The sequence below is a fragment of the Fusarium mangiferae genome (assembly GCF_900044065.1).
Source record: "Fusarium mangiferae strain MRC7560 genome assembly, contig: FMAN_scaffold018, whole genome shotgun sequence".
In the NCBI taxonomy this organism is placed as follows: Eukaryota; Fungi; Ascomycota; class Sordariomycetes; order Hypocreales; family Nectriaceae; genus Fusarium; species Fusarium mangiferae.
The window spans coordinates 626548-650541 of record NW_024573938.1 but is presented as its reverse complement, the minus strand read 5'-3'; the positions used below and the strand labels follow the sequence as shown (position 1 = coordinate 650541).

General features: G+C 39.0%; 7 protein-coding genes across 7 annotated transcripts; 3 read left to right on the top strand and 4 right to left on the bottom strand.

Moving 5' to 3' along the window:
• Positions 1 to 2044: 2044 nt before the first annotated feature.
• On the top strand, positions 2045 to 3273 carry FMAN_12018 (uncharacterized protein; the record flags this gene model as incomplete). The annotated part of the gene is made up of 2 exons (XM_041824758.1): positions 2045 to 2229; positions 3201 to 3273. 2 exons carry the CDS (start codon positions 2045 to 2047, stop codon positions 3271 to 3273), a joined length of 258 nt encoding a protein of 85 aa, XP_041690206.1.
• A 786-nt stretch (positions 3274 to 4059) lies between these two features.
• On the bottom strand, positions 4060 to 6116 carry FMAN_12017 (uncharacterized protein; the record flags this gene model as incomplete). Its single annotated transcript, XM_041824757.1, has 2 exons — positions 4060 to 5919; positions 5967 to 6116. 2 exons carry the CDS (start codon positions 6114 to 6116, stop codon positions 4060 to 4062), a joined length of 2010 nt encoding a protein of 669 aa, XP_041690205.1.
• A 537-nt stretch (positions 6117 to 6653) lies between these two features.
• FMAN_12016 (uncharacterized protein) lies at positions 6654 to 7153 on the bottom strand (the record flags this gene model as incomplete). Its single annotated transcript, XM_041824755.1, has 2 exons — positions 6654 to 6706; positions 6763 to 7153. The coding sequence occupies 2 exons, from the start codon at positions 7151 to 7153 to the stop codon at positions 6654 to 6656; spliced, it is 444 nt and encodes a 147-aa protein (XP_041690204.1).
• Positions 7154 to 8079: 926 nt separating this feature from the next.
• FMAN_12015 (uncharacterized protein) lies at positions 8080 to 8757 on the bottom strand (the record flags this gene model as incomplete). The annotated part of the gene is made up of 1 exon (XM_041824754.1): positions 8080 to 8757. One exon carries the CDS (start codon positions 8755 to 8757, stop codon positions 8080 to 8082), a length of 678 nt encoding a protein of 225 aa, XP_041690203.1.
• A 2285-nt stretch (positions 8758 to 11042) lies between these two features.
• Positions 11043 to 12020, top strand: FMAN_12014 (uncharacterized protein; the record flags this gene model as incomplete). The annotated part of the gene is made up of 4 exons (XM_041824753.1): positions 11043 to 11454; positions 11506 to 11716; positions 11763 to 11857; positions 11905 to 12020. 4 exons carry the CDS (start codon positions 11043 to 11045, stop codon positions 12018 to 12020), a joined length of 834 nt encoding a protein of 277 aa, XP_041690202.1.
• Positions 12021 to 12569: 549 nt separating this feature from the next.
• On the bottom strand, positions 12570 to 13985 carry FMAN_12013 (uncharacterized protein; the record flags this gene model as incomplete). The annotated part of the gene is made up of 3 exons (XM_041824752.1): positions 12570 to 13036; positions 13096 to 13530; positions 13583 to 13985. The coding sequence occupies 3 exons, from the start codon at positions 13983 to 13985 to the stop codon at positions 12570 to 12572; spliced, it is 1305 nt and encodes a 434-aa protein (XP_041690201.1).
• Positions 13986 to 16667: 2682 nt separating this feature from the next.
• Positions 16668 to 17153, top strand: FMAN_12012 (uncharacterized protein; the record flags this gene model as incomplete). The annotated part of the gene is made up of 1 exon (XM_041824751.1): positions 16668 to 17153. The coding sequence occupies one exon, from the start codon at positions 16668 to 16670 to the stop codon at positions 17151 to 17153; it is 486 nt and encodes a 161-aa protein (XP_041690200.1).
• Positions 17154 to 23994: the final 6841 nt, after the last annotated feature.

Genomic DNA, 23994 nt, shown 5'->3' with positions numbered 1-23994 from the left:
AAGATATCGGTGATCGAAAGGGTTGAATTAGGTGAAGCTGGAAATTGGATCGACGCATTGTAGATAGATACCTGGATTACCTGTTGACTGTTACAAAATCGAGGTGCAAGGTCTGCCAAGAAATCAGGATGGCAAATGGTTGGTCAATCGCCGGGCGCTAAGCCAATCCTGATGCTTCAGAGGTCGACTGCCAGTAAATCCACTAAAGGGCTCTGTAACTCCGCCCACTGTTGAATGCTGTTCACCAATATAACCACACTGACTGCACGACAATCGAGACCAGCTGTCAGCGAAATTGCGTACACTGCCTTCCCAAAAAGTCACAGGTTGCTTGAGAAGTATCATCTATTCAAACTTCTAGCTGATGAATACATGAGTAAGCTTCTGTCCTGCAGCTCTACTTTTGGCAAAACCTCATTATAATGGACATGTCGAGTCTTCCAGGTCGACACAACTCACCCATCTATAGATTCAGTGCGTCGTATCCACGATTCCATCCGTCTTCATGTTTATTACTTGTTATCTCTTCCTCCTACCGGCATTGGCAACCCAAAAATGATGGTGAGCCTCTACATTCTTTGCTATGAAGCAGCAACCTTGGGCAGCTTGACACTTGACGAGTTCTTTCAACACCTAAGCGCTGAAATGTACACTACGAACGTTGCAATAGGAATCTTTCGGTAAGGATTCTGGATGGAGATGGTGCTGGCACTGGTAAAGATTTGATTTTACTGGATCTGTTGTCATCTTGCCTGAACCTGTCCTGGGCCGAGAAGAGGCATCTCATTCTTGCTAGGATTCTGAGTCTTGGACCAAGGCTTGAAACACCAACAACGCACTTCAGAAGTGTAACAATTAAGACTTGTTCTTTCACAGCGCCGTCATGATCGAAGGCTACTTCGCGAATCGGTATCGGACAGTAGCATCATGCGTATGGATGACTAGAGACGACAGATTGATCGTTGAGTGATGAGCGTGGGAATTTGTCAAGGATCGGGAAAACTCTGCAAAGATTTGCGGAACAACTCGACCATGAAGGTATGTTGATGCAAGTGAAGCAAGGACGGGAGCCCAAAACCTTAGGGATACTGCGTAGACTCGCTGACGGGAGGTGCTGCTTATGAGTCTAGTACTAGATACTCGCTCCTCTCAGGGCATTGTCAAGTTTCTTCGAACACTTCTAGGTCGTTGTTACTGTGGCTCCGTGCGTACCGTGAACTGTTAGAAGGGTGCTGCATTTAGGAAACGTGATGATATCTTCGTGGTCTTTGGTGAATGTCGTCCGGCGGCTCGGATGGGTCTCGATGGGGGAACACTGCTTGGTCATCGGAGGTCAGTCATGTTAGCAATTGTCAGAAGGAAAGGGGAGACAGTTGGCAAACGTAATGGCCCAAGTGGGCACCCTGACCCTTTTTTCACCACTTGGGTAGCTGTCCTGCAGCTGTTTAAGATCAGTTCAGCCAGGAAACGGCCGCCTTGTTCATTCTCGGTATTATTGTGTTCCACCTCTGGCGCCATGCAACAGGCGGTTCTGAAGTATATCATCAAGCAAAGATTGAACAAAAAGTAACGAAACTTGAAGAAATGTTGATTTGGCTGAATAAGGCTTTCCTCAAGTTGCACAGCCCTTGTCGTAGACTGCATTAACTTCGTTTGCATCCTCTTCTGCGCGAACAAACCCTCGGCTGAAAGAATACCACCCAGGAAGTCGTATTGGCGTCAGGGATTGCCTTCAGGGGAGAGCTCTGCTGAAGCTAAGTTCTTGTCTTGACAGTGTCAAGGCCCGCTAAAGTACCCAGACTGGTTCTGACAGTGCCAGCCAGAATTCCCAAATACTCAGACCCCACAACCCTCGGCCAAATTTCCACCTTTTCTCTTCTGGCATCAACCACACAATAGATCCTCTCTCCCTTCAGATTATTCATACAACGGACACCAACATACAATCTTTCCACACAAATCGACCTTCACACTACCACCGTCATGTCTGTCGAGTTTTTATGCAAACGAGCTCATCGAGCATCTTCAGGAGGAAAACGGCGAGATGGCTATTGAAATCGATGAGCTCAAAAAGAAGCTCGCTGTCGCAGAGGAGCGTCTACAGAAGTACTTCGACTTCTGGCGCTCGGCGGAAGACGAGCTTACACGCCAGCTCGATATCACCGATGACCTAAAGAAGGAATTCCAGGCGGCAAAGGTCGAGGCTGCCAACGCGCAGGAGCCTTCGAAGTGACACCTACAATCTTCATCTACAAACGGAAGTTATTGCTTGGTGCTGTCGGACGATGATGACTTGGTTGCTAATATTTTCCCAAGGTACCTGAATAATCATCAAATTGCGGCCATGAGTCAACAAGCGCGATCGCCGTCACAGAGACGGAGCGATTTAGGATATCGAACTTGCTTTTCCGGTTACATGGATGGATTACTGGGCGATTTTAAGGGAATGAGAAGTAGAAATGTGTTGTCGTAGGCCATAATCAAATGCTCCTTCCATGAATAAAGGTGTTTGAGGACAGATACAAGAGCCACGTGAAGCCGTGCAATGTTATTTTCATACTTGTAACCTCTTGAATGCACCAGCACTACAGCAAAAGTCGTCGATGACCATGGGGGGCAGTCTGCGTCTTGCAATAAATTACCTATTGCTGTGGTCAAGGGAAGAGGCACGCGTCGCGTCAAATTAGATGGTCGTTCAGCGTTGAAGGATTCGACGTTGAGGGTGTCACTTGTTTCCCAGATTTGATGCCGTAGCAACGCATTTACTTTCCCTCCGCAACAATAGCACTTTCATGTTCACTACAACATTTCTGCCATTTCAAACCTTCACAGCGACACTCCCAGTATATACCCGTCAATATTTTAGTTTCATCTGCAGTCCACCCCTTCGTGCCCGCCGATCGAAACGACCGCCGTCTTGGCCACAAGTCTACCGACAGGCAAGTCGATTCCCAACGCTCCCCTCTGCCGACAGTCTCCCCGCAAGCTCTTCCAGTACTGTAGTGGGTAAAGCAATCTCGCTCGCCCAGCACTTGACGTGAAGCGGCTGGAGAAATGTCCACGTTATAGAGCGAGTGTGAAGTGCAAAGCAGGGATGCCACAGTCAACAGCGACGAGGGAGGACGCTTGATGCTGGCTGCTCTTGATGGCGCTTCTAAGGTGAAGATAAAGTCCACCAATTCAGCTAGTGACAGATCTAGGGACATTGGTGAGGCTGAGGTCGTGGAAGCAGCAGCTGAGGGCAATACGCTCGACTGCGACTTCACACAGTGATATCTTTGACTTGACCTACCTTGGGACGCGCTTTCAAAGCGCCCTTTCCCGTTGATATTGATCAACTGTGCTGATTAAGACCCTCGAGCAGGTTGCCGCGAACAAACATATGGAGACATCGAATTGCTCCAAAGCGGACCGAATCGAAACGAGCAAAAATACGACACCCAGGCTCTGTACTGAGAGAACAAGTAGGAACCTTCAAACTGAGGATATCACAGTCTCCTGGGGCCCTGGGCCAAGTCGGTGCGCAGGTGGACTTGATCGAGTCAGGTACTTGCCCGTTCGCGCGATATTTCTCGTCGAGCCCACGGAGATTACCACGCCCTCGCATTTCCCTGTTTCCCACTACTGTCCTGTGCGAGCTGGACCTTCCCATGGATCTTACAATTTCCATGCAATCTGGCAATACATATATGCCCAAGGCTTGAAGGTCAGAAATGAGACACAGCACATTCCGATTCTGTAGCCTTCCAACCAAATTGATCCCCTTCTGCAGTCGGCTTGAGGGGTATCGATAGCAGCATCGGTCCCTATTATCTTCTACTTGTATCCCTCTCAGTATCATATTTTCATCCCCAGATTGCGTAGTCTTTGGTCCAGAGTCACTCAAAGTTATTTGTAACCATGGGCAGTTTAAGATGCCGTTTCTCCTTTATTGCTACCAGGTACAGACGTCGTCTTTTCCCCCCAGGTATATTGACGATAGCTCGGTCATACAGGCATCATTCCAGACACGGTATCCTAAGTATACCTCTGCTTCCTTGCACGCGCACAGACGTACCATCACGACACCGCCGACCGATTGGTACTCGTCCTATCAAGCAACGTCTTATACCACCTCTGATTCCCAATCAAGCTCTTCATCTCATGCCCCGTCGCATATGCCGCAGCCGTCTTTCCATTAGCACACTTAGCCCTCGGATTCGCCCCATTCTCCAACAACACCTTGACCATCGCCACATTACCCCTCAACGTCGCAAACGCCAGTTCCGTCTTACCCGAGGAGTCCAGCATGTCGGTATTGGCACCGTATCTCATCAGCAGAGCTACTATCTCGTGGTTATCCTGTCTACACGCTATATGCAGTGGAGATCGTCGCTTGGAATCTCGTTCGTTGGGGTCGACGCCGTGTTGGAGGAGGAGTTCGGCTATGGCGGGGTGTTGGTTAGACAATGCTGCGCAGAGAGCTGGTTCGCCGCCATTGGATTGGAGTGCCTTGTTCTGTAGGAGGAGTTTCGCTAGTTCGAGATCGCTAGCGAACACAGCGTGCCAGAGAGCGGTTTGGTCCATCCCACTACCGCCGACATTGCCAGACACCGAGCCTTTCTGGAGAAGTAGCTTTGCGCAGTCTCTTTGTCTGCGATAAACCGCGTACCACAGCGCTGTTAGTCCGTGTACATCCCTTGTGTCAGGGTGGATTCTGGCGCTGGATAAGATGGATCTGACAATAGCTTCTTGGCCGCACTCTGCAGCGTGTGAGAGTGCAGTTCGGCCTTCAATGTCGGCGATGAGAGCAGATGTGTCTCTTCTTGCCAACAGTTGACTGACAACGCGCTCATGGCCACCACGCGCAGCGAGACAAATTGCTGAGCGAGCCTGGTCGTCCCTTGTTGCAGACGGGGGTTGAGCCAGTAGGTACCAGATCGACCCAGAATCTCCTGCTTTAGCAGCTTCGGAAAGTGATGACAGGCCATTGCGCTCAATAACTGTACTGGCATCAGATAGTGTATCAGCGTGTACTTCTTTCTGTCTTGCTCTCCGAGAGATCGATGGAAAGTGTAGTCTGATACACAAGGGCCTCACGGGGCACTGTGTGAGACTGAAGTCGTCCAGGTCAATCCACTCCAACTCATCAGTCCTACACCTCTCAAAATGTTCCATCGTCAAATAAATATCTCTCAAATGAACTGCAATCAACTTATCCCTCGTCTCAATCCTAGTACAATGAAGAACACAAAGGCCCCTCCCCGAAGTATCCTGCGCAATGAACGGCGCCTCCATATGCACCCCCTTATTGGTGATCGTGAACGGGCTATTATACGGCGTGAACGGGTTCCACGGGATAATATCACCCGACTGCTTGAAAGCAGCTGGCGTCGGGGCGAGTAATCCGCCGCGAGCACCAGTGGCTTTCCAAGCGAAGAGGCTGTGATCATCTGATACACGCATGATCTCTTCTTGGAGACGATAAAAGGCCTTGTCGCCTTCGCCATAGAGGAGCGGCATGTTGATACCAAAAATACCCATGAGGGAATATGCGCCGTCTTCTTTTCGTGTTGTGACTCTGTCGGCTGCCCACGACATTCTCTGCGCGATGCTAGTTGTTTCTAGCTCTTCGCTGTCGCAGAGAATAGATTCCGGTATGTTTGTTCTTTGTGAGAGAACCTGTACTAGACTTTTCTTGGTACCCAACTCACGCCAGTCTCTTTCGAAGAAGATCATTGAGCTTGGCGCAATGAGCTCTTGTAGTGTCCATCCTCTGGTAAACCATCTACTATTGGAAATCTCGGAGACGGTAGAAATATCTGCGAGGTACACATAACAAATGCTAGCCTCTTGATAGTACCGATACATCGAATTGATAGCTTCACTCAACTCTGCACTGCTCGTCTTATCGATACAGCAGGTATCGTCCCAGATATACTGAAAGCCATTTTCACGTGCGACGCGACAACAGCTCTCGAGCTTACCGTAGCCTTTTTCGACTTGGCGCTCTCACGCCCCATGTCTTGAAACAGAACCTCTTCTTGCTCCCAGGTGTGAGATAGGATGGCGTAGTAGGGCACATTGTCGTCGGCGAGGAACTCGAGTTGGACGGTTTCGGTGTTGACGAGGCGCATGACTGATGCGGTGCGGGGAGTGGAGTTGGGATTGGGAATGAAGGATTGGTATGAGGGATATCATCCTTGTTTGCTTCGGAGGTACTGATTGGTTAGAGACGGAAGTTGGGGGCCAAGGCTGACAGATGCGGGGAAGGGCACAGAGACTACAGTCCGCTCGTCAAGTCACATCTCCTTGCATCTTCTACCTTGACGCTTGACGCCAGGGACTCTACTTTGTCTTTAGCTGTACAATGGACCGTTTTTTTTTTTTTTTTTGGAATGACAATAGATCGTAGAGATGCAGGTTGTGGCGATATGTCACCAGAAGGTTTACTCAGCAGTTCGTACTTATCTTGGCTGTGTGCCTCTTTATACTGTATTTCCTCATTGAAAGGTTTACTCTACTTTATGATCCTGTGATACTTATCGGCAAAAAGGATAAGATAGTTTAGATTTAATAATCCTTAGCTAGCTCTAGGTGAAGCTATACACAGATATTCTTCAACATCAACTGATCCCATGGCCATGAAAGGCAACCTCATCATGTTTGCCAGCTTAAAGCCCCTTCCTCAACCTACTCAGTCCATTGACTGGAATTGACCTAAGCACTGTTTCAAAAATGGTTATTCAGAATCTATTCCCAGGCTTAGTTGAGCTCACTTACCTAGGGGGGAGTTGCACCTTTGCTCCTCGACCATCTCGCCAGAGCTCGTTTTATCCCAGATCTCTGTTTCACCGTTTACGTCCGATTGCATCTCAATATCCGATACGTCAAGCAGCGGCTGAGCATCAAGTAGCTCCTCGGCCTTTACACGGAAGCTGCGAAGCACAGCAGCGAGAGATCCCTTCTTCGTAACCCACTCCCAAGGATAGGTGAGAACATATTTGGGTGAGGCAAGGCTGTGCGTCCAGCAGGGCTCAAGCGCATTAGCCAGGGCAATGTCTTCACTGGTGATCTGATCTGCGTAGGGATATGGGATATCTTTGTGCAGCACGTAGAGGAGCTGTAGCTGTCGAGCGCGAAGGCGAGTGTTCTTTTCAGAGTTATATGGCATGATTGCGTTTTATTCTAGATGAGCAAGAGATGTTGTTGGTAATGTAATAGTGGAAGAGATTGTGTTGCAAGACCCTGCTATTTGTACTTTGTATATGACAGAATGTTTTCCATGAGACTTTGAAGTTGTGTGAATATATCTCCTTTGTTTGAGACGGGTAAATGGAAGTCACAGGCTTCACAAAGGTAGTACTTTAACCTTGGACATTCACTTCGTCGTTTGCATAACTCTCATTGTCGAATAGTGAAGTGTATTTGGTTCACTGAAAGAATTCAAAAGTCACGCCTGATTTTGTTTCCAATTCCATGAACAAAAGCGCTCTTTGATTCAGAGGTCGCTTTGTTTCGATGCACAATTAACGAAGCGGTACTGGAGAAGGAGCCATGACAATTGACCGAAACCAAGAAGTTACTGGGACGGCCTTTTCAAGGGAAGTCTTTAAATCAAGTACTCTAATAATAATAAAATGGGAGGACAGCGCCTTTATTTTCGTGGTTCGGTACTGGTTGCGCCACATTTTAACCGCCACACATCTGTCACTGACGACTGGGACACGCCCTAGACCACCATCAAGTTTGCTCCGCCCCCGGTGAAACTCCAGGCCGGAAATACCATCCCCAGCCTTTATCAAACATGCCAACTCAAGCTCTCACAACTATTCTAGCATTATAAACGTTCACAACCTAATTTTAATTATCTCAATTTTATGCCATTATCTCCTTTATGGAGAAAAAGCCAAAGAGGCGGTGCAGAATTTTCCAAGAAGCTAAGCTTGAATTATAATTACCCTTTATATATAACTTCTTACACTCTTCCTATCTCTGTATCCCCTTTCGCTCCAAGCTCATTTTCTTGCCCTATTCTCGTCCAATCTAGAAAAACATTGGCTTAATCAGAGCCGTCAGATAAACAAACAGTCCCACTCGCTACTTCTTCAAGGAGTCAAGACCATTCTGAATAAAGGATTCCTCAATCTTTCGTTCAATGATCCTCGCCAATCTGCGCCGCCGTTCCTTTTCAACAAGCGAGATTCGTCTGCTTCGCTCAAAGACTGGGGAAACGACAGGTTGATTAACCCCAGAAGTGTTAATTTCGAGTAAAATGAACCTGACAGTATCCTCGGGCAGTGCATAGATGTAACGAAAGTCATTGGGCCAAGAGGAATCTGGGCTCATCAGACTGCAGTATAGTGTGTGACCTTGGCGTAAATACTCCTGAGGTTGCTTCTCAAAATCCTTGAGCGTCGCAACGGTTTTTGTATGAGGGGGTGGATTGTTTTGGATATTCACTGCCAGGTCTCCGGGGCACGGAACGGCAAGGTTATTCATGCGAAGGGCCATTTGGAGGATGATGTCCTCATCCAACCTAGCTAGACTGGCAGGACGTGCAGGGGCAAATATGAAGAGAAGTATTGTCAAGCTTATTACAGCCTTCCAATAGCGACTGATGAGCTGTCGTCGTGGCGATGCTGGGGGGTCGTCATTGGTGTTGAGCTCCTCATTGATGTTAGGTTCCGCCGTGCAACTACTGAGTTTTCCTGGGACGGGATGGGGAGTCTCATAGCTCGGAGGGAGTGGAGAAATAGGCTGATTAGAAATATACATTTTGCTGGTGTGGATACAAGAACATGTACAACGATTCTAAGTCTATAAAATGGCTCGTTAATATGACTAGAACAGTTGAAGTCTTGTGATGATTAGACTGAGGATGGTGGGGTAGCGATGCGATTTATGAATTCAAGTAATTGAATTCCTAGTTCCGGACTAGACCTTCAATCAGCAGAATCCATGATGTTTGATTAAGTTGAAAGGCCATGTCGTAACTTGGAACAAAGAGTTAAATTATCGATTTGTGGCTCAACTTATTGTCAGGGCACGCAGGCTATTTTCGTCAACTGGGTACAAAGAGCTCTTGATTGAGTCTATTAGTAAAGTCATTGACGGAGTTGCCGCGTGCAGAAGTTACAAAGAACTCAGCGCTTGGCAAAGACAGTGGCCCTATTTTCGAATGATTTGAACTTCAAGAAATTGAAGAGAAATAAGGCTATTCATTCAATTGATTGTATGGCTATTTTATCGTGGTGAAGCCAGGGTTTTTCAAACTGTGATGCGTGGAACTTCGATGCTGTGGGACGGAAAATGGTAACGACCCCATGTCGCATTTTAGAACAAAGAATCCCAGAGCAAGATGGTAGTTGCAGGTTTTGTCCGAGACTCGCCACCGAGACTGTCGCGCTCGGGAAGCAATGCTAAGATACGAAGAGAAATGGCATAGCATGGCAATTAGATTACCGGTACAGCCATGGGTATTCTCAATTTGTATCGACTGTTTGGGATGAATTAAGTGAACAGCAGAAAATCGTAGTAGCAGGATGAATATTAGCCCGTTCCATGACGATCCACCTGTGTTCAGATCATGTGAGTAAGTGATGTAAAGAAGCCAGCGACGCGGTCGCTCGAGATTTACCACCACGGCATTCGGGAACGAAGTTTTCCCCCTCCGTATTTCTTAAGTTTACCCGTACTTGCTATGGAGAGTAGCTGCTCACTCGGATGACGTAGCTCTTTCTTTCTGCGCATTTGGCCCCATTTGTTACCTCCAAAAGTGTCTCTTGACAATGGCAAGGTCTGTGTAAGGTACTCTGTCACTCTTTTACCGACTGGTCATCAGGGAGGGTCCTGCAGCTGATGATTTTCGTAGCGGAAGATTTAGGGACTGTTTGCTATTGTGGTTGCTTTTGTTGAGCTAACCGAGACAGCCATAATATGTTGACTGCTTTTCGCCCGGCCGTTTCTGATCTATCGATTTTGACGCTCTGTTGTTATCGCACTGTGGACTGCACCCAGCTGCCGTCTTTGCTGCGTGGTTCGTTAAGTGTGATTGGCTGATAACCAGATTTCAGAAGCATACGGTGTACATCATTCTACAAGCGTACTGTATGTCAAGATGTGAACGTGAGGAACACGTTGACTGGTACTTTCGCGCTTGATAAAGAATCTTAGTCTATTTCACATGACGCTTTCTGAGAATACGTTTCATTCTGTGGCTTGCATTTATTAAAATAGAGTATACTTCCTTATTTGATTGCAGTAGCTGTAACAACAGCAAGTTCAAACATGCCAGTCCACAGATGAGATTTAGCAGCACCACCTGCCGAGTTGCGCACGAATTTTCTTAATGCTTTGAGTTTAGCTACAGACCTGACAAGATCTCGTAAACAAGACAGTGAACATCGCTTCATTCTCACAAATCAGTGCTTTGACCCTGACAACCTGACCCTGGCAATATCCCTGCAACAGCCCGTCTGCTGCAAGCCACTTCTTCTTTTCCTCTGGGATAGCCAATCATAAGCTCAAACGTGACTGTGTAAACTACAATTCACCGTGTCCAATTACAAGCCACTCGCATTCAATGGTTATGCCAAGGCCATTTTGCTCATGGAATTGCATTCTTCAACTGTTACCGAAACAAGCGAACAAGCCACAAAGCACCCGTTCCTCCAATGAATACATTCGCTTTTGCCAAGAACCTGTGATAACTGGTAATAGTAAGCCATCTACTGCTCACGCACGTTTCCCAAGCTTCTAGAGATGTTCCGTGCAGGGAAGCCAAACGGACCAGGGTACAGCATCTGACGTAACTGCTGTCTTTACCCCATGAGCGTGAGCCAGTCGTTCCCTCTCTTAAGGTTCTTCCATCCCTTCCAGAAACCTGCCTTTTCCAGAAACCGTTGCACTTGGATATTCGTCTACTATCAGCTTTCACTCTTCTTGCCTTCCCCTACCCATTGACACGGAGTCTCTTCTGTCTTCCCAACCTTTTCTTCCAGCTAAGATCAAATTCTTCGCTCAATACACCGTCCATCTTACTTTCGCTCCTGTTTCCCGCGATGGCAGTCCATCCCGACATCCCAGGCATAAACATCTCCATTCTTGTGGACAACAAGCCGGCCACAGAGCATATACCTTCGCCTGAGGATTTCCCTCCCCTCATTGACGCAACCGGGCATACACGCGTCGAGCACAACAGATGCCACATTGAGTCCCAGGCTGGCAAACATTTTGCCATTCGCTTCAGAATCTCGCCTGTCTTCAAGTTCCCCCGGGGCAAAACCACCCTCATCATCTCCATCTATGTCGACGGCAAGCCTTTCGACAACAGAGTCATCCTAAAACGAATCATTCTCAACAAGACTCGTCTGAACAGGGAGTACGTTGACACCATTTCGTACTGTCACCGCGAGTTTCCAGATGGCTCGTCCGAGTGTTACAAGCCCTTCTTTCAAGACATCAGACACCCTGGTATGTCTGTCACGACATTTATGTATCACAAGATGACTAACTTAGACTCAGGTTATCAGGCGGAGGACGGCTCTGGTATTAGCGACCCTCAGAGAATCGAGGCCTTGGGGAGTATCCAAGTCGCAATTGAAGTTGCGAGGGAGACCACGAGCTCTGCCATTATGGCCGACGATGAGTTCAGCGACGACAAGAGAAATGAGACTCTCGTCGTTGACAACGCGGCACTTCACCGCTATGGCTCCGGCCAAATCCATGCAACCACGTACGTTTCTTCTTAGTGGGATATGAACTTGGCTAACATCCTGCAGCTACACCAGGACAGCTGAACCTCTCGACATGCAGTATGTTGCTGTTGATCGTGAGCAGCACATCGGAAACTTCTTTTTTTACTATCAATCTGCTCGTATGTCAAATGCTTTCTTGAGATAATGACCTTGCTAACTTTTGTAGCTGCTGATAGGGCTGAGTTCAACTTGCGAGATGAATTCATTGACCTCAACGCTGATAAGATGGTTCATCTGCGCTCAAACCCTAGCAAGGCACGCAGAATGAGTGGTGTGCCATAGGACACTTTGGTTCTCAGATAATAAATGACTGGCAATGGTTTGTTGATGTAGGAAGGAAAGTTGAAGTTGGGTTGGGTTGCCGGCTGTAACTGGGTTTATTGTTAGAGTGGTGGATCTCCTTGGCTAAGCTGGTTACTGATTTGCTTGTTACATTTCCTTTTTTCCCTTCAGTCTTTTCTTTTAAATTGTCTTGGTACTTGATAGAATACATCTCATAACATTCAATAGAGGTTGGGTTTGTCGCAGGTCGCAAATTGCGATGATGTGAGTAACAGTTGTGACGTGACTATGGCTACACACATTTACCCTCAGCGAATTTAGACGTTGAACAACTGCCCTAATGAGCTTGATATGTATTGGTACCGTCACAGCACTTACAGTAATGCATCTCGCTCTCAGCCTGAAGTAACATTGATTTCATCAGGGTCTCTAACCTGGTAACCTGAAGCAAATTTCTGAATAATCTATGCACTTAATCTTTCTGTATCTGTATCTGTATCTCTATGCTTCCGCATCCCTAACGCCTGGGAAAAAAATATAAACCTCCCATCACCAAGAATCATCTACAAACCAGCTCGATTCCATAGTCTTGGGCGAAAAGAATGGCGTTGGATCAATAGCCTTTGGAGCCTCTGTCTCTTCCACCTGAACGATGGCCTCCAGTTTCTTATATCTTCCCAAAAGATCTTTACACATTTTCGTCCTCTCGCTCCATAGGTATCGATCATGCGTCGACGTCGTCATCTCAGCGCCCATCATCATCGGAATCGTGATAGGAGCAGCTAGTCCTCCCGTCAAAAGTGTCAAGACGGCTGCACCAGCACCTAAGCGCGTTCGGTTGAGTTCCTTGTTCCGACTGGCCTTTTCGACTCTCAGGTTGGAGAATTGATCGAAGAGCTTCTTGCATATTTCGGTCGAGGACGTTCCGACGAGGAGGAAGGCGAGAACGATAGCAAAGTCGATGTCACTCCAGTAAATGTTGACGTCGTTCCATCCTTCACGAAGGGACTCGAAGCCTGAATGTAGGCGGTCAGGAACATTTCAAGGAGCTTAGAGGGATCCATCCATAACTTACATTTGTTGACCTTGTCAATATTGTTGTGCTTCTCCACATGTCCAATGAATTGCACTTTGGAGATACTTCGAATCCGATCTTCATCCCATTGTTCTCCTTGACATGCCGATTGCCCTGGCTGGTGGCTCCAGTAAAGCCCTGTTGTGAACTTTTCCAGGACGGTCTTGCGGGAATACCATATGCTCTTGGGGACCAGACAAAGTGTCATTTGAACCTGGAAAGTGGACGATGGAAGAATGGCCGGAAGAGATGTTGTCTGTGTATGGTCCCAGGTAATTACTTCACCAATTTCGACAATGGTGTTCGTTCCGAAATCGATGCCGGCGTCGTCGTTAATGAGCGGCGTTGTGACGAGAATCGCTACCCATTCATCAGGTTTCGGCGCAGGCTTCGCCTTCTTCTCCTCAGAAACTGGCGACTCGACTCCAGGTCGACCTAGAAGCATAAGCTAAACTCGGACTCTGGTTTGATGCTCATGCTGACTCACCGCCACTAATCTGCCCCAATAACCAATTCACCACCATCAAAACCATGGCCCTCACCTCCGAAGACAAATGTCGAAACTTTGTCCTTACAACTGCCAACTGTCTATTCCCCAAATTTTGCATCTTCTCAAACGGAGGTGTGATCTGCGGAAAGTCGATGGGAACAAAGTACTTGACCATGGCTGGCGCATTGTCCCATTTATCATTCAGCATGATGACCAAATCGAAGCCTTTGGCCGTGAGCCAAGCCAGAAACGGAATGACGGCGAGATTTCTGTAGAACTGTAGCCATTCTGGACATAGCACGAAGAGTGTTGATGCGACGGAGACGACGACCACGAGTTGTTGCTTTACGACGGCGAGATCGTGCCGCCGTTGGAGGGGCGGCCGGGGCGAACTGTCCATGCTCGCAGACTGTGAATGATAAGTTGAAAGAATTATGTTGAGAAAGAAAGCAGAGACTGACAATTCTTGAGGTTGATGCCCGTTGGCATCTCGGGTGTCAAGCTCAAGCCCCCCACAATCACCACATGGCGCACTTGGCCTCCAATCATTATCGTCCCCACATCCACTTTCATGCACTCATACGTGTCTAAGGACAACAAGCGAGAACCACGAAGAAGCGGTCAGTTCGTCACCACTCGCAGTCTTGATTACAAAGACGCGCGACAGTACTTTAGCAACGCGTTTCGGATCCAATAAATATACATTGCGAAGAGTTGATCAGCACCATCAATTCAAGGTTCGCGGCATTGTATGGCCTAGATATTGTCGACACGCGATACATTAAGGCCAGTCTGCCTGATACACTTGATTCCTGTTGACTAGACCAATATTAAATTGTGAGATTTTCTGGCAATTAAGGCGTCTTGACCAGGAGGGAACTCCAAAGTCAAACGAGTTAGCATCTTTGAACGAGTAGACTTGACTGCTTGGTGGTTTAATTAAGCCGTAAGAAGCTGTTAGCATTGCATAGTGTTTTTATTAGGTGGCAAGGGTTATATGGGAAACAATACTGCAGTACTTTATCTTCGTCAATCAGAATTCCACCAAGTCTAACTCGACTACCCTGCAGCTATCCATCAGCATCCGTATATCAAGAAACTAATAATCCCTCCATGACTCCAAAAGTCTAAATCAATCATAGCGAGATCAGATAAGATCTAACCAGTGATATATTAAGTGGCATAAGCATGACTCTTATTAAAAAAGGGCATACACCCAGACATCAAATAACATCAATGAATGATCAAGTTTCAACAAAGCGGCTGGAAAGGGCTACAAAGATATATAACTCTCTGCTTATCTCTTAATCGGCCTCCTCTAAAGAAGCTATATTTCGGACGACAAGATTCCATATAAGCCTCCAAAGTGCTTGGTTGCTTCTTTTGTGTAACACTGTACCTAAAGAAAGCTCAGGCGGCTGTAGAACGCTCTAAGCAGCGGTCTGGTTCTTTATCCATATGTCAAGGTTAAGATCTGGCATTAAGCGATTGTGCCAGGGCTAGAGCTTCTTTTATCATTGAACTTATCACAGCTTTTCTCAGCTACAAGCAGTCCAACTTTGGCTTGTTCGCTATACTACCCTGTATGGATTGATAGGTGGTGCTAATGTGCAGTTTTGTGGAGTGGTGCGGAGTAGCTGAGCTGAGGGGTATTGCCTAGCCTGTCCAGGCTTAAAGTGCGCTGTAGGGCTTAGTAAATTTTAAGCTTTCGTGCCTGCAGTGGACTGTCTTGGAGGCAATGTATCTTTTTTCTGCGTAAATGCATGGTCTAACCTCGATCAGGCAGTTTAAGCGAGCTCATGACTCAGTATTGCATTAAGCGATCTTTCCAATACATCGCTTCGCGACAACAGTGTATCTCTGGTATAATACGCTATGGCGATCTCCAAAAGGCTAGCAGAGACCGCTTTCTTATTTTAGATTGATTTAATTTAGGTTAATTAAAATGACACTGCCCCTACCGCAAAGCAAGCTTAAAGCGCACTTCTCCCAGTTAGGTGTACTTTATGTAGCTTTTTTAAAAAAAAGATATACCTATTAAGCATTGCTATTACTTGCTGTTAAATAAGGTAACTTAACTATAGATCTCTTGAATTGGGTATAGAATCACACTCTTAACTTTATATACATCGCCAAGTTTATATAGCTTACATTATAGCAGCCAAGCTCGGAATCTTGCTTTCAGGGAGAGAGATAGGACGCATAACTGTTGTACACCTTAATACAATCTGGCTGTATAACAATACTTACAAACCTTTATGGACTGCGTGAATATACCAGACACTGTTTATTAAACCTAATATCGTAGGGATTGCGATTTATTGCATGTAGCTCTTCAAGCTCCTAGTGCATTAATGTCTAAACCCTACATTTATTTATCTCCCATCTTACCAATAGGCTAGCCTCAATTTAAACTCATTGTAGTCCTCAAGTTGTAAAACTGGTCTCTATCGATCAACCAAATCCCTTGTCTTTGTCTGTGACATTGGACTTCAATCAATGGTCTGGCGGGGTTATTTTTAGTCTCTCACAATGAACGCGGAACCATTCCACAAGCGCGGATATCTGCCGCTCAAAAAGACCGTCTTTCATCAGGGCCATAGCGCAGACCATCATTGTGTCTGCTCTCAACTGAAAACAATGTTCCCCATATGTTTCTGTTTTACAATGCGTAGATTGGTTACAATGAGCATTCTAGCTTTAATTGAAAGAGCTTTGTTTCCTTCAATTGAAGGTGGTGGTCCGTTTGACCTTACCAAGCTAACTAAAGCGTGCAGTGTCAACCTGACCAATCAGAGAGGGCTGGGCTGCTCGCAGCGTAACACTTTCTTTATTTAAAGAACGAGCTTGTTCAGAACAAGGGCTCACGTCAAAGGGCCTTGGAAGATGGTGAACAGCATGTTTGTTAGTTCACCAGCCAGTATTGGCTCGAAGATAAAACCCAATTCCACGCCAAACGACCTCCAAAAATAAAAATAACTCCTCAGCTTGAATCAACTACTGCATTTCGCAATCAATAGTCCAAACATCACGTTTCGCGACACTTCTATCCTTACACTTTAATACTTCTTCATCACTCAAAATGTCACCATTCAAAGACCCAAACTCCCGCCAAAACAGCAAGAAAGCCAAATCCTATCCCAACCCAGACAAAATGTACATAGAGGGCTGGTTGTCCACGATTCCGGTGTCACCCTCGTCGCCACGCACCATGCCCCAGTCTACCCAACACTCCAAGCGTTTCGGCTTCCGAGATCTTCTCTGCGTCATCTGGCTAACCATCGTATCTATATTTACCTTGATTAGCGTCTTTAGCAGTATCGACATCGTGAAGATGCTAGCTTGGAGACACCGCGATGATATTGTTCTCTCTTTTTACTTCAAGTTCAGCCAATTGTTCCTGCAAAGTTACTTCAAATTGGCTCAGTGGAAGGCTTCCGTGACCGGTGAACCGGAAATGGGATATTGGGGCATTATGGACTCGGGACGGGTCATTTCCCTGTGTATTGTACCTTGTGCAGTTATCTGGGGAGTAGGACGACTCTTTGATTACCTGTTTAAGAACTAGGTGGGAATTGACCAGGATGAAGAAGGGGGGAGTTTCGAATGGTGTTAGTCTTTATATTTTTTGTGCTGTTTGTGTTTGCTAAAAGTGCGGTTCGTTTCATTGGAATACTGGTTTAGGATATTGTAATAATAGAGATCTGAATATTAGTGTTGTTTTATTTTGCCCTGACTTTTCTGATTAATTGTTCCTATAGATAGAACCTCTTATATATATAAGAATACAAGACTGTATATGCTATTTTAATGCAATTAATCAATCTGACTTTACTTATCTTATCTATATCATCCTCCCACCAATACAGTTAGCAAGCCCCTCCATTACTAGCAGTATACAGAGGTTCATACTAAAAGTCTTTGCCGGCAAGCAGGGATCAGCAACTACCCTTATAAACTTAAATAGGGTATTCCTGCTGAATTTATTAGCTATCTTCTATAAGTGATTTTTATACTATTCTTTCCCTCTTTAACTTATAAAGAAGATACTATATATAAAAATAGATATTATAACTTAGGCTTTAGTAGTAATATTAAAAGTGCCTTATAAAGGAGTAAAAACTATACCTTAAATTTACCTTTTTATTAGTATCTTTAAATATATAATTAATAAGATATATTTTTATATAATTAAGAGAGGCTTTAAGCCTAATAAATATCCCCTTAAGTTTATTAATATTTAGCTTAAAGATAGTTTTTAATTAAGGCAGCCTTTAAAGTAGATTAATAAAAATTATAGCCTAATTATTACTAAAATTAATATAAATTAATTTAATAAGAAAAAAACACTTATTAATATCTCTATTAAGCTTAGCAGTTAAGGCATTAAAATCTTAGTAATATTTATTAATAAAATCCTTAAATTAATAAGATATAAAAAAATAAAGCTAATAAAAAAGCCTAAATTAATTGCAGTAATAAAAAAAGAGTGCCTAAAATAGTATATTACTTATAAAAATTAGACCCTTAAAGATTAAAAAGCTATAATTTAGTTAGATAAGACTTTTATAGTGCTTCTTTATTGCTACAGTAGCTATTATATTTAGAGGCAGCCTAAAAAGCAATTTCTTTATAGCTATATTTATAAGAGATAGAAAGGCTTTAGTAAGTTTATATTTTAGGCCTGCTTTTTATATAATAAAAAAGGTCTTTATTATTACTAGTCTTTAAAGACCTTAAAAGAGAAAAAAGAAGCTTGTTACAACCCTTGCGGTTACGTCACGTATACCCCACTAATTTCATTTAATCACCAAAGCGATCACCAGGGAACCAGTTTTAAGGTATAATAATTAATTTATAATTACTCTATAATTATTCCTAATTACTAGCAATTAAGAAAAGGACTAATCTAATTACCTTAAGTATATATATATATTTACTTAATATTAAATAGAACTTAACTTACTAGCTATTAATAAAGTATCTTTATATTAATAAGCTTAATATATATTACTTAATTATTAAGAGATATAATACTTTATAAGTTTAGTATTATACTTTATATTATCTGTAAATATAAACTTAATATAGACTAATTTTCCTATTTAAAACCCTAACTGTTATATATTAATAGCTTTTATTTAGACTGTATTATATAACGCTAAGTAATATTAATATAATAATACCTATAACTCCTATCTAACCTTTTAATGCAAGATATATATAATATACCTTATAATAAAAAGCCCCCCTTAATATAAAGGATATCCCTATAAAAACTAATAAAAAAAAGAAAAGGAAATCGCTTTAACTTATTTAACTACCTATAAAGGGGAAGTTATAAAGCTTAAGTGCAGATTTACTTACCTTAACTAGCAGTATAATAAACTGCTAAATAATTCTAAAGAGAATACTAAAATCTTCTAAAACTAAATTAAAGGATTAAAGAAAAAGGTAATTAAATTTACTAGACTTATTAAAGCCCTTAAGGCTAAAGCCAAAAAAAGCTAGAAGCTTTATTAAGAGTATATTAAGTATACTATAATGCTTACTATTATTAATAAAGATCCTAAAGAGATCTTATAACCCTATTAGCTAGATTTATTTAATAGTAATATAAATAAGCTTTAAGGCTTTCTTACTAGCCTTTAAAGTTATTAAATATATTACCTTATTTAATTTACTACTAAAGAACTTAAGGTTAGATATAGAATAGGATTCCTTAAGGATAAGGCATTCTAACTTATAGAACCTATTATCTGTAATTATATTAATAACCCTAAAGAAAAGTAATAAAAAATAATAAAGTATATCTATAATAAATATAAATACTTTAAGGATAAACTTAAGAACGCTTTTAAAGTTATAGATAAAAAATAAATAGCAGAAATAAAGATCTAATAACTTAAATAATAAGGATTTACAGTAGACTATTTAGCTAAATACTGCTATTAGGCAGCTAAGCTTAATTAAGGCAAAGAAGTATATATAGTATAAGTATATTTAGGACTTAAGTTAGAAGTTAAAGATACTATAATAAATATTAAACCTAAGCCTAAGAATCTAAATAAACTAGCTAATATAGCTATAGAGATTAAGAACTAATAGTTTAAATAATAATAAAAGAAATAAGCTAAAAAGAATAGAAGGTTATATAACCCTTAATAGAATATTAAGTAATAAAATGCTAATTAGGGCAAGAAATAATAAGTTAATATTTAATATAAAACCGAATTAAAACCTATAACCCTAAGCGCCACTTAATAAGACTATAATTAAAGACTACATAATATATTTAAGGTTAAATATTATAACTGCAACTAATTTAAATATATTACTAATAAGTATTTTTAACTAAAATAACCTAAAGACCTAAATTACAGTAAGTAAATACTAAGAGCTACTAATAAATAGGACCTTTAGATAGTTATATAAACCTAAATATTAAGAATAACCTATAGCCTATATAATATAGCAGAAATAACTGCTATATATAAAGATAATATACTAAAAGATAGATAGAACCTATACTAGTAAAGTTTTATTTAAGAATTATAAAATGAATTTCTAATAGAAAAAGATATAAAATATAGTAATACTTTAAAGATTTTAATACTATATAACTAAAAAGCCTAAAAATACTAAAAAAAGATCTTAAAAGATCTAATAAAGTAAGAAAAAGAATAAAAAAAATAGTAAAAACTATATTAAAAATAAAAGAAAGAAAAAAAAGAGATTATAAAAATAAAGATATTAAAAATAATAAGGCAATAAAGTACCTTAAAGGGGAAAAAAGTTATATAATATATTAATATAATTCTAACTAGAATTACTATTTAAGCCACTAAAGTAGCAATAAGAGTAAAAAGGATAGTAAGAAATAATCTATACTTAAAGAAATAATAAAAAGATTAAAGTATAAAATATAAAGGAGGTATAATATATATAACTGCATTATACCTCTAATAAAAAGATAAATAATTAAAATAAAAGTAAAAATAACTATATAAGCCTTTATATAATAAATAAGGATTAAAGATCTAGAACTTTAAGGAGGAAATATATATTTAGATTGCTAAAGAATATATTAATATAGATAACTTATTAACAGTATATATCTATACCTACTATATAAAAGATATTATAAATCTGTTATATAAAGAACTAGAATTTAACCCTAAAGACTGTATAATAATATTACCTACTTATCTAAAATATAATAAACTATTATAGATATCTTATAGATACTATTAGTATATAAAGTATAGATAGGAAAAGGAAAATAATAACTGCTTTCCTATTATAATTCTAGGTATACCTAACAATAAGCTATATTAAAAGGAAGAAATAAAGGGATATCTATTAAGTATATAGTATGAGAACCTTAAAGTACTGGAACTCTAATTTTATATAGCCTATTATAAAGAAATCCAGAAAGATAAGAATATATAAGCAGAACTTTAATAAATAATCTAAGATATTACTTTAATAGAAGAAGAATTTAATTAATAATATATAAATAATAGTAATAAATAGTCTATTAATAATACTAGTTTAAAAGGATTAAAAGAAGTATTAAGGCAGTTAGAAATATAAAATAAAATACTAAAAGAATTAAAAGAGTTTTTTAATATACCTTATAATAATAAAAATAAACTTACCTAAAAATAAAAAGAAATTTAAAAAGAGTATAGTAAATATAAAATAGAACTTATAAAAGAATATATTAAACTTAATAAAGCTAAATATATTAAAGGATATATAGACCTAAAAGTATATTATAACTTATATTTAAGAAGTATAGATTATTTATATAAAAAATAGATAAAAGAGTTATAATAATATAAGTTATAACTAAAGATAATTAAAAAATAGTATAAAAAACTAAAAGACTATTATTAATATATAATAGTTAGGTTTCTAAATAGGTAAACTAGTCTATATTAGGTTTATATTTACAGGATATATAAGGCATTAAATTAAGTATATTAGTAAAGTATTATATCTCTTAATAGTTAATAGTATAGGTAAGGCTTATTAAAGTAAAGAAGTATTATTAATAGCTAGTAAGTTAAGTTCTATTTACTACTAAATAAATATATATATATACTGTAATATATATAAGTTAAATAGGGTTAGTTTAACTTTATTTATAACTGTTTATTATATAAATTAAATAGTATATATTTAACTGGTATAGGGTAGGTAGTTTTTAATTAGGTAAAAAACAGTAAGGTATATATATATATATATAAGATTATATTAAGTTATAATATAATTTCTTCCCTCTTTAGGGTCTTATCCTTAAGGCCTATAAGTAATTAAGTATAAATTTATAGGTATATTTTAAACTTACTTTTATAAATATTTTTCCTATTAATAATATATCTAATTATATTTTTAAATATATTAACTATCTTAAAATAGCTTTTAAGTATTAAAAAGATATTTTTAATTTAATTTATAAGTTTAATTTTAAAATGCCTTATTATTTTACCTATTTTTAGGCTAACTATTTCTAGTATATAATTATTAAGGGTAAGTAATAATATAATTTTTATATTTTTAAAAAGTATATTAACTATAATTTTAAGGGTATAACTTCTTAAATTTATCTATCTTTCCTTTTTCTTTATATTTTTTTTTATTAATTTTAGTAGTTATATATATATTATATAAAAAAGATTAAATTAATAAGTAAAAAGAGTAGGTTAAGGCTAATCTTTAAGAAGTTTTAGCTTATTTATAGTATTTATATTATTAGAAGAAGTATCTTTATAAAAAGACTATTAAAATAGTTTATTATAGGTATAAAGATCTTAATAAGTTAAAGGTATTAAAGACTTAAGAGTTATTTAATTATTAAGTAGTTAAATTATTTACTTTAAATAATATTTAATTATTAGAGGATTATAGGGTTATTAACTAAAGTTCTATACCTAATTCCTTTTTTCTTAAGGTTAATAGAAGTTCTTTAGGAGTTATTAGATATTAATAAGGTATTTTAGTAGTTTTTATATATTTTTACTTTTTAAGTAGTTTTTCTATTTAATTAAATATTCCTTTTTACTATTTATTACTTATATTTCCTTAATTGCTTTTACTTTATAGGTTTCTAGTTTATTAATTTCTTTTAGTTTATTATTAATTTTAATATAAATTATATTAGCTGCTAATTTTAATAGTATAATATAAAAGATTTTATATAATTTAACCTTTATTAATAGATCTAGCTTATAGTTATTTTTTAAGATCTTTTAAGTAATCTTATAGGGTCTAATATATTTAAAATTAAGTTTATAATTTAGTTATTTTATAGTAATATTTTTTATAGATAAATATATTATATTTCCTTCCTTAAAGATTAGTCTTTTTAATCTTTTAGGATTATAGTATCTTTATATCTATTTATTAATAAATTCTAATTCTATTTAGAGTTTATTATATATATTCTTTAGATCCTTACTTTTAATTATAGCTATTAAGTTAATAATTTCAGTCTATTATATATTATAGTATACTATTAGAATATAGCTAAAATTAGCATTAAATAGTATAAGCTTTATGCTTTTATTATAGGCAGTATTATAGGCTAATTAGGTATATAGTAGTTTCTTAACTTAATTATTTTATTTATAGTTAATATAATACTATAGGTATTACTTTATTACTTAATTTATCTATTCTATCTGGCTATCTGCTTAAGGTTTAAATACTATTATAAGTCTATAATTAACTTCTATATATACTATTAAAGTTTTTTAAAACTTATTAATAAAGGTAATATCTCTATCTATTAGGATTTTTTTAGATATTTCTCTTTTTTATATTACCCTATTATAGAAGATATAAGCTAAGACTTTTATATCTATTACCTCTCTATAAGGTATATAAATTAAGAATTTTATAAGTCTTTTAATAATAATTAAAATACTATTATAGAAGATTCTAGTTAAGGGTTTTTCTAATAGTAATAACTTAATAATAAAGTCTATTATAATTAAGCTCTATAGTGCTTTTATGACTTTAAGTAATTATAGTTTTCTATATAGCTTATATCTATATACTTTTATTTATATATAAATATTATATTATTTAATTACCTTTTTAACTGTTTTTTATAATACTTTATATTTATATTATAGGAGTTATTTAAATATTTTTATTACTTTTTAGTATTTATATATTAAATATATATAAAATTTTTATATAAATTCTTTTAATTCTTTTAGGATTTCTTTAATTATTTTTATTTATATTTATTTTAATATTTTTATTTATTAGGTAAATATATATTTTTCTTTATTATTTTTTTTTAATACTTATTTATTTACTTTTATTATATTAATATTATAATTTAATTATTAATTAATTATATTTACTTTTTTATTTTTTATTTCTTTATAGTA